At 38.8% G+C, this 10603-nt stretch overlaps 1 protein-coding gene across 1 annotated transcript; it reads right to left on the bottom strand.

Moving 5' to 3' along the window:
- Positions 1–238: 238 nt before the first annotated feature.
- LOC126177726 (S-adenosylmethionine sensor upstream of mTORC1) lies at positions 239–9995 on the bottom strand. Its single transcript, XM_049924477.1, has 3 exons — positions 9637–9995; positions 9342–9540; positions 239–1836 (listed from the first exon to the last, which is right to left on the bottom strand). Exon 3 carries the CDS (start codon positions 1592–1594, stop codon positions 533–535), a length of 1062 nt encoding a protein of 353 aa, XP_049780434.1. The 5' UTR covers positions 1595–1836; positions 9342–9540; positions 9637–9995; the 3' UTR covers positions 239–532.
- Positions 9996–10603: the final 608 nt, after the last annotated feature.

Below are 10603 nucleotides of genomic sequence, written 5' to 3'. Positions count from 1 at the left end.
TTCTCCTCACTGTTTTCTTTGATTACAATGGGACAGTGCATTATGAGTTCCTTCCTGTATTTTATCTGAAAGGGATTACTTTGAAGGGGACAAAGTTGATTTTGATGAATAAATAAAGATTCTTTATGAAAACAAATATTTCCATTACTTCTTGATTACCTCTTGTTTAGTTTGTAGATGTATGGAAGAAGCGTCAATAGCAGTCTTTCTTACAGTCAAATGATATGGAAAGCTCATCATTATGGCAAACATATTTTAATAAGTCTTTGTATATAACAACAACATGTTTTTAAAAGAATAAAATTATCACTTCAAAAACTATTTTTATGAACTCTGAAACAATATGCCTTAGACATTCATACTATTAAAGAAACTATTGTATTTATACAAAACAATTTCAGAAAGAACAAAATGGGAGGCACACATTCTAGCCTTCCATATTGCTTCCAAATGTGAAACTACTGAGACAAAAATATTCAAGCTCTTAATTCTTTATTCTTCCATCTACAGTCACTATTAAAATTTCAGAATTCTAAGTTTCATAACTTGGCAATTCTGAAAACATTTCTGCCATTAGTGCATTGTCCTGGTCATTTCTCTCTAACTGAGGAAGAGTCTCATCAGAATTATCACTTTCTTCAGATTCATAAGAGTTATTGTCTTGAGGAATGTACAAGACATTATCTTCAACAGGAAGAGAATCTGGCAGTTTCACTGCAACTTTCTGAGCCCACTTCAGTGGAATATTGTGATCAATGCTTTTTCTATAGGCCATACAGTGCAAATGGGTCAGTTTTTCATAATATATTCTATGAAACCCCATTTTGCCCAAAACAATTCTCCAATGTTTCATTATAGGTGCATTTGCTGTTGCATGCCTTGAATCTGGCGTAATAATAAAGAGCAGGCCTTCAGGTCGAAGTGCTGTGTATGCTTTCTGAGAACATTTATATCTCTCCTGTGGACAAGGTATGTATTCTAAGAATAACGAGAAAACGACAACATCAAAAAAATTTGCTGGTATTTCTCCTTGAGTTAAGATTTGTTGAACTGTTAGAGATTTGTGACTGTAATCAGAAATCTTGGCATTCAAGAAGTCACATTGCCATACATCAGGGGTGGCTGGTGCCAGATCAATAGGGACAACTTGAAACACTGAGAACTGACTAAATGGGTTATAGCAGCTTCCTACATCCAATAACTTCAGTTTCTCCATGCTTTTTTCAGGTGAAACATTGAAAACGGAGTTTTTGCATATTAATGATGATTTTGATGTATTTTCTGTACAATAACTTTGTTTTTTAACCTCTTTGATAAATTCTTCCACCCTGCCACCATTCAGAAAATAGTTCATGCACATCTTAACAACCCATTGGATCCTGTTGCTGGAACCATTCACAAGTGGGTCATTTGACTGCTCCCAAAATTTGGTAGCTAGTGTATGCATAGCTGATGCATATTTTTTTAAAATATTCTTCTGGTTACAGTGGTACTTCCATGCTTGTTCATGACCTAATTTTTTGCATTGCCTTCTGAGAGAATGATGTATTGATTTAACAAAAAGAGCGAGTTCCTGATGTTCTGGTGATGCCATTGTGCACCCTAAGCAGTTATACTTTCTTCTGCATTTTCCAAAGCTTTATGTGCCACCAAGAGCTTCTCTCTTAAATCATCAGGATTTCTAACAAGTTGTCTCACATATTTAACATCAAGCTCAAGTATCATCCCTGTTAAACGTGCTGCCAGCTCTTCATCTGGATAGTCCTTGATTACCAGATCATATAAGGCTTCTCCTATTTCATCACTTTTATTATCATCATTAACTGGTCCTGTGCTCTGAAAATGAAACAAAAAATAATAAAATGATTTTTACTCATCCCAAAAACAACAATTATCAAGTGCATCAAACCTATTACAAATAATTTGCATATGCATATAACACATACATACGTAATGACCAGCAGAATAATGCTATCGCAGCACAAAAAAGGTGATAATGTTACTCTTTATTCACAGGCTTTGAGAAGTGGGGTACCAGCTGCCTCATTCTACTTTCCTCAGCGCCTTTAAAAATTTTTGCAAAAATATTGTCATGCCCAACATATTCGAGTTATTCTTAACATGTAACTCACCTCTCACTCTCACAAGCTGCCATAACTATAACTCGCTCACACCCACTAGTCCATCGCTGTAAGTCTCTCCTGCCCAACCACCCCCAGTTGCTCATTGTTCCTCATTCATTCGGCCCAACTCATTATTTCTTTGTGTGCTCCAGCTGTTACTGTCACACAGTCATGTTCATTCTGTCTTACTACTACTACTACTACTACTACTACTACTAATAATAATAATAATAATAATAATAATAATGCTTCATCTCACTGTTACTGCCTCCCTCTTGTTCTCTCTTACAGTTACTATCTCATTCATTCCTTCCACTGCATCCGTCTCTTCTCACTGTCATTATCCCTCTTTCACTTGTTGTCACTGTCAAGATTGTACGTGCACACGTAGGGTAACTCAAACTCTGCATCTCCCAAATGGATAAACATATCTACAAAATTTCCAAGATGGTTTGAGACTGGAATCTTAGGAATATACCATAAAAATTACAGCCATTTGCTGTTCATAGCCATCTTGGAATACACGAATGGGATGTGGTTGTAGCTAATGTCGAAAAATTGTGAAAATTTCTCCGGAACTACCCGTGAAAGTACGAAAATGCATCATTCATTTATTCACTTGTATGCACATCAATTACATTAACTCAAGTTTCTACATCTACATCAATACCTCGCAATCCACCTTATGGTGCACGGCAGAGGGTATCCCATACCTCTACTAGTCATTTCCTTTCCTGTTCCACTCATACACAGAACAAGGGAGCAACTACTATCTACATGCCTCCATATGAGTCCTAATTTCTCATATCATATCTTTGTGGTCCTGAAACACAATGTGTGCTGGAGGCAACAGAATTGTTCTGCAGTTGGCTTCAAAAGCCATTTTTCTAAATTTTCTCAACAGTGTTCCTAAAAAAGAATGATGCCCTCACATTTGATTTCCTGAAGCATCTCCATAACACTTGTGTGTTGTTCAAACCTACCAGTAACAAATCTAGCAGCCCACCTCTGAATGGCTTCAATGTCTTCCTTTAATCTGACCTGGTACAGATCACAAACACTTGAGCAGTACTCAAGAATAGGTCGCATTAGCATCCTACATGCAGTCTCCTTTATAGATGAACCACACTTTCCTTGAGTTCTCCCAATAAACCAAAGTCAACCACTCACCTTTCCTGTCACACTCCGCACCTGCTGTGTCAAGCAGGACACTACTAATGCTGTAGCCGAACATTAAGGGTTTGTTTTTTCTACTTCTACACGTTAACTTACTTTTTTTTCTCTCATTCATCACGCCAACTAGAAATTTTATTTAAGTCATCTTGTATCCTCCTACAGTCAGTCAATTTCAACACCTTACCATATGTCACAGCATCATCAGCAAACAACTGCAGATTGCCGACCACCCTGTCAGGAAAATCATTTATTTATATCGAGATAATAGCATTCCTATCACACTTGCCTGGGGCACTCCTGGTGATACCCTTATCTCTGACGAACACTCACCGTCGAGGACAACGTACTAGGTTCTGTAACTTAAGAAGTCTTCAGTCCACTCACATATCTGTGAACCTGTTCCATATTATCTATCGTACCTTCTTTAAGAGCCTGTAACAGGGCACTGTGTCAAATGCTTTCCAGAAATCTAGAAATGTGGAAGTTGCTTGTTGCCCTTCATCCATAGTTTGCAGTATGTCAGTTGAGAAATGAGCAAGCTGAGTTTCACATGAGCAATGCTCTCTAAAACAATGCTAATTCACGGATGAAAGCTTCTTGGTCTCAAGAAAATTTATTATATTCAAACTTAGAATATGTTTATAGTGGGTATACCCGTCATCAATAATCTATTTAATTTCTATAGGTATATTTTATGTGTATGAGCTGCGTAACTTTGAACCCCTGTATGTGGGAAAGGAATAAAGATAGCAAGAAAATTTTCAAGGGTGTTAAAGATTGGGACCTTGGGAGTATACCATAAACATTTCAACCACTGGCTGTGCCTAGCCAGTTTCGAATCCTCAACTGGGTTTTGGTCCACTGATGATGGTGAAAATGTAGTAAACAAACCGGTTTTTTTTTTTGGGGGGGGGGGGGATTTTCTGAGGAAACATCCATGAACTAATGCTACCTTGATAAGTCCCATCAAGCCCACCATTATCACATCAAATGCAAAATGAACCAACCAATTTGCTTCAATACCTAAGAAGGAGGAAGTGTGTAATATTCATACTTTGACCTTGTACTCTAGGTTAGTGACACTAAGACAATCCTTGTGTTGAGTATGTGAATGGTCCCTAGCCCAAATCCAAAACACTTGACCCCTACCTTTCTATCACCAACAGATCCTGAGGTATGAACACCAGAAAATCCTGTTTTTATGTGTGGCATTTTGGAACATATTGGTAAGCATGCTGTCGCATGTGTGCTGATTATATGTAGCACTTATTTTGATGATGCAGAAATTGAGATTAAAATGAAGTTAATAATCACCGAGAAAAGGAGGTAATAAAAATAACAAATTGTTAACTAATTATGCAACAAAGGTATACTCAGAGTAATGAAAGTAAAAGTGTTTGAAGTAGCTGACAGTTCCACTTCATAAACCATGAATATGTTTCTGACATGAATACACAAGTGTAATAAAATGTTAGGAGAGTTCTGGTAGAATGTAATTAATTTAGGAGTAGAGGAGACTACTCACTGAATACCAGAATTCGAGTCATCAACAGGAACACGCAAAAGAAAAAGAAACTAGCTAGCTTTTGGAATACATCCTTTGTCAAGCTAGAGTAAAAAAAATAAATAAATAAAACAAAATAATAATAATACCAGGGCTGCAAATCTGCTGCCTCCTTTGAGCTAACTCATCTTCCAGTGCCCCAACCCCATCGTAGTTCACCCACCAAAAAGCAATCCATGCAATGTGTGTACAGCTGGCACAATGTAGTGGTACTGGTGTAAGTGGTCTCCTTCACTTCTAAATTATGTACATTTGTTTAGTAAAAGCTTTTCATCATTTAAATCTTGAAAAATCACAGCAGTTACTATTGAAAGAAAGGTCTCAGAAGATGAAGGCAAGAGCAATTAGCAAAAATCATTGGTGGATCAGTGTGTTTCATTTTTAAAATGATTATCCTCTATGAGTAATGAACTGAGAGGCAGATATTTATACAGCTGTATTGAAACAAGTGTTAAATGATGAAAGCTTGTAGCAAGAAGAGTTGGTGTTGGGGAATTACTGATAACAGTGGAGTGTGGCAAGAGCGAATTAATCAAACTATGAACCCATCAGAGAAATAGTGCAGGGACACCTGAAAAATGAGTATGTATGGCAGTCCTAACAATGAAGACATACACAAGCAAATAGTAATGCAAAAAATAAAGCAAACACTGTCAACAAAACAACAATAATAAGAAATCTGGAAAAACAAATCTGGTCTCAGAAATTTCATTTTACCCCAGTGAAAACAGACACACCACGATTAAAAAATAAATAAATAAAATTTAAAAAAAATAATAAATAAATAAATTTACAGTAGTCTGACAATTCCCTTGACCTATAGAGGTCAACGGCAGCTGACAATACCAAAACACCAATGCCTACAGCAAAAAGCTAAGGAAATTAGAATCAGACATTTCCCTTGACCACTACTGATGGTACCAAAACACCTATACCTCCATATAAAAATACGAAAATTGGAATCGGTCATTTCCCTTGACCTATATAGGTCAACTATAACTACTGGTACGAAAAAACCAACACCTACAACTACGAAAAACAAAAACAAAACTACAACACCTCAAAAATTAAAAACTCAAACATCCCTACGTAAATTAAAACACATTCAGTACACAATAAATACACAAAACATCACAACTCGAGAAAAATACACCCCAAAAAAAAAAAAACAATTACTTACCACCAACAAACAAATTTCGGCCGGCCATCTCTCTCTCTCTCTCTCTCTCTCTCTCTCTCTCTCTCTCTCTCTCTCTGTGTGTGTGTGTGTGTGTGTGTGTGTGTGTGTGTGTGTGTGTGTGTGTGTGTGTGAGAACAACACCCTTACATCACGAGTCAAAGCAGACGGGTGGAATCAGACACTTCCATTGACCCAAATAATCGATTAATAAACCAATACAAAAATCTTCCACTATAGTGTGGACATAAACTTTAAGCCTTGCTACAGGTCAATTTGTTGCTATAACCAGATTTTCCACTTTCACATTCATTAACTATGTACTCACAAACAAACTGTCAGTGTCCAACCTAACATAGGCCTCTGGCTGCATTACAGGTCAGTTTACCACCACAATCAAAATATCCGAAGAGACCATTAATACACTTGCAAAGTCCAATGAACCACAAATGGCACTCACAAAAGCATTTAGAAACATAAACATCCCACACAAGAGATCACCACTACAGACTCCGACACGCTCTCTGCAAACACAATCCATTTCAGATTCACCGCACCACCAAGATGACACAAGACAACACAGTTATTTCACTGGTCAAAGCAGACAGGTAGACACAAACTTCAGAGTATGTTGGTTGCAAGAAAGTGACATGGTGTTAGGGGTAGATGGATAGTGACAGCTATTCAAACTGTTCAGAGTGTCCTACAAAATACATATTTTTTTTTTTTTTTTTTTTTTTTTCAAATGTTTCACTACTGGGCAAGAGACACCACACTTTTCCTGCATATGTAATTGTTTCATCGTGTTTTTTGCATTTTCATGCCTTTAACAACATCATGGCCTCCAAGCAATTTCCTCTGTAAAGTTGTTTCTATCACTGCATTAGCTTAGTCTGATGTTGCTTGTCACAGTCACTTTACTTTCTTAACTATCTTTTGAAATACAAACAGCTCCATATCCAAATCATACTGCACCACCAATGTCTTCTGTTAACAGCTCACATTATAGCTAGCTAACCAGTTTGTGATTTACACTCTCCCAGTCACAACAAAATCACAGAATGGAATGTATTACTGTACTTTTAAAATACACATATAAAAAAAGTTTTGCATCACCCTGGTTCCCAGAACTCCTGAAGATAGACATTGACTGTGGATATTGTATCACAGACACAGTCCCTTTGACTGTTCAGAGATGTCACTAAACCCGCCCAAAGATGTAAACAACCATGCATGCGCAGCACATATTAGATGGAAGGGGGTCCAACAGCCGATCAGTTCCAGTCATTCCACCAGGAAAGAGGTACACGGCTTTTGTCATCTGTAGTTCAACCATGCCTAGACGGTCAAATACAGCATTGTTACTTTGTGCCAGGAAGGGCTCTGAAGAAGGGAACTGTCCAGGCATCTAAGACTGAACCAAAGCAATGTTGTTCGGACACGAAGGAAATACAGAGTGACAGGAACTGTCAATGACATGCCTCGCTCATGCTTCCCAAGGGCTACTACTGCAGTGTATGACCGCTACCTATGGATTATAGCTCGGAGGAACCCTGACAGCAATGCCACCATGTTGAATAATGCTCTTCGTGCAGCCAGAGGATGTCGTGTTACAACTCAAACTGTGCGCAATAGGCAGCTTGATGCGCAACTTCACTCCCGACGTCCATGATGAGGTCCATCTTAGCAGCCACGACACCATGCTGCGCGGTACAGACTCGCGGGATTGGCATCACATTCTTATCACAGATGAGTGTCACATATGCCTTCAACCAGACAATCGTCGGAGAATTGTTTGAAGGCAACCCCGCCAGACTGGATGCCTTAAACACACTGTCCACGAGTGCAGCAAGGTGGAGGTTCCCTGCTGTTTTGAGGTGGCATTAGGTGGGGCCGACATACGCCAATGGTGGCCATGGAAGGCGCCGTAATGGCTGTATGATACTTGAATGCCATCCTCCAACGAATACTGGAACCATATCGGCAGCATATTGATGAGGCATTCGTCTTCATGGATGACAATTCGCAACCCGATAGTGCACATCTTGTGAAGAACTTCCTTCAGGATAATGAGATCGCTTGCCTAGAGTGGCCACCATGTTCTCCAGACATGAACCCTACTGAACATGCCTGGGATAGATTGAAAAGGGCTATTTATGGGCGACATGACTCACCAATCCACTGAGGGATCTACGCCGAACTGCCATTGAGGAGTGGGACAATATGGACCAACAGTGCCTTGTGAACTTGTTGATAGTATGCCATGACGAATACAGGCATGCATCAATGCAAGAGGATGTGCTACTGGGTATTAGACGTACCACCACCTCTGAAGGTCTCGCTGAATGGTGGTACAACATGCAGTGTGTGGTTTTCACGAGCAATAAAAAGGGCGGAAATGATGTTTATGTTGGCCTCTATTCCAATTTTCAGTACAGGTTCCGGAACTCTCGGAACTGAGGTGGTGCAAAACTTTTTGTGATGTGTGTATTACTAATAGAGTCTAACTAGAACATTACTGATAAATATATTGTTAATAGTAAGTTCTGGTAAGCAGAGAGACTCAAGGATTGATTGAGACTACGTGAATATCAAGGAGGTAGCACCAACAAGACACCATCAACAGCTCAGGCCAATGACATTTGTTGATCGAAAACATTCACTCTTCCTTCCCGTAAATTGTACATAATACACTGCTTACTTTAACTGCATCAAAAACAAAATTCAGTTTAGAAGCCTCAAATTTCAAAAACCATAAAATGGCTAGCCAGGAATTACTTTCAGGAGGCAAAATTCCAGCCCTATCAATAGACACAATTAAAAAGGAGAACACTAATCCTAGTTCATTCTGCAGGGATGAAAGACACGAAAGTTAGAAAGCAACACTATGTCACTAGGAATGTAGGGTGAGGGATACTAACCCACCGTGAGGTGGAATGGAAACAAAGCTTAAGGGGGAGGTGAGAATGTCTAACACAACAGGTTGTGGGATCCTCTCATCCTGGAAGCTGAGTGATCTGCCCATTTTTCCTGTCCACAACCTATTCATCTTTCCTCAGTGAGGCAGGAACTAATAGTTCCAAAAAATAAAATCACATTCCCAATGGTGTCTATCTGAAGTAACGGAATTTTGCTTCCTGCAAGTAAATACTAATTAGTCAATTTTGTTTCTCTGTAATTTTACTTTCTAATGCAAGCAGTGTACTAAATAAATTGATTTTTGAAAAACTAAAAGGTGTATCCAAGGAACTGTAGAATTAATAACCTAAAACATACTGAATTCTATTCATAGCTAGAGCACCTGAGTGTACAGCAAATATTCATTCCTTGCTTTTTTTACAGCTGCTGTCAAGGCATCTGGCTCATTAAGGAGAAACTCTACGGTTTTGAAATCTAGCTCTAGAAGCATCCCTGTGACTTGTGCACATAGTTCTGTTTCTACACTTGCAACAGCAGCAAACAGTTTTTCTCCGAGTACGTGTTTCTTGTCTTCTGGACAGCTGAACATAGAGAGATGACATATTAGAAAATTTTTGAACACACTGAACCTCTGTGGAGAATGTATCTTGTACAATGAACTCTGTTATTTTACTTACACGGATGTCAGTGACCTTCCAACGGCTTCTTCAAGCTGTCTTTCATTTTCGAGAAGGTGCAAAATTTCGTTATCTGTTAAGCTGAAAGCTATACGAGATGCAATTTCTCTACCTAATGATTTAGAATGACATAAAGGCCATACTTTCGCTGCAAGATGATTTAACAATACTTTCCTAGTTTCAAGCACGGGAAGAACATTCATTTGACAAGCCACAAATTCAGTTTTTTTGGCGCGATTATCGAATCTTGTACATAACACTACTAAATGATGATGTGTCCTTTTAATCATACCATGTCTGGACGTTAGACTCCGCGGTTTATTCTACGCAACACACAGTTTCCGTCCTCCGTAAACATAACCAAAGCTGAGTGGCGTGCTGACATACCATCACTATGCGCTAAAGATTATGTACATGCAGTCGGTAACAAAGATATAAATGGTTGAGGGCCCCTAGCTGTGTTTTTCACTAGAGGAAAAAAGTAGAAAAATTCACACTGGCTATCAGCCACGGAAGCGCCACGTCAGGGTGTATTCACACTGTCCATCACGTCAGTTCGCTTAGCTTACTACTGAACGATGAAATTCAACGTGTAGATTGCCACACGGGATACAAAAATCCGGAGTATAGTATCGAAATTATGGAACCAACAACGATAAAGTTTATTAATGGAAAAAGCAAACTTCATAAAGCTTTGTTCACACGCGCATCTAACGTGGCGACACAGCTTGTGACTTGATGTGGTGGCATCGTAAGCTACCGTCCACATGGGACGCAACAAATTCTGGGGGTGACGTCAACTGAAATCAAATGAGCGAGTATGAATGTTATAGTGCAGGTTATGCCCTTAGAGCTAGGATGACTGTTAAATACGAGGAAGACTAAACCTAAATGTTAGATCCGAAAATAGATTTCGCTCAGGGATAAATCAGGGGAAACAAACACATTTATAACAAAATAATATTCA

The sequence above is a fragment of the Schistocerca cancellata genome, chromosome 1, assembly GCF_023864275.1.
Source record: "Schistocerca cancellata isolate TAMUIC-IGC-003103 chromosome 1, iqSchCanc2.1, whole genome shotgun sequence".
Lineage (NCBI taxonomy): Eukaryota > Metazoa > Arthropoda > Insecta > Orthoptera > Acrididae > Schistocerca > Schistocerca cancellata.
The sequence above is the reverse complement of the archived record's forward strand: the minus strand, read 5'-3'. Positions and strand labels throughout refer to the sequence as shown.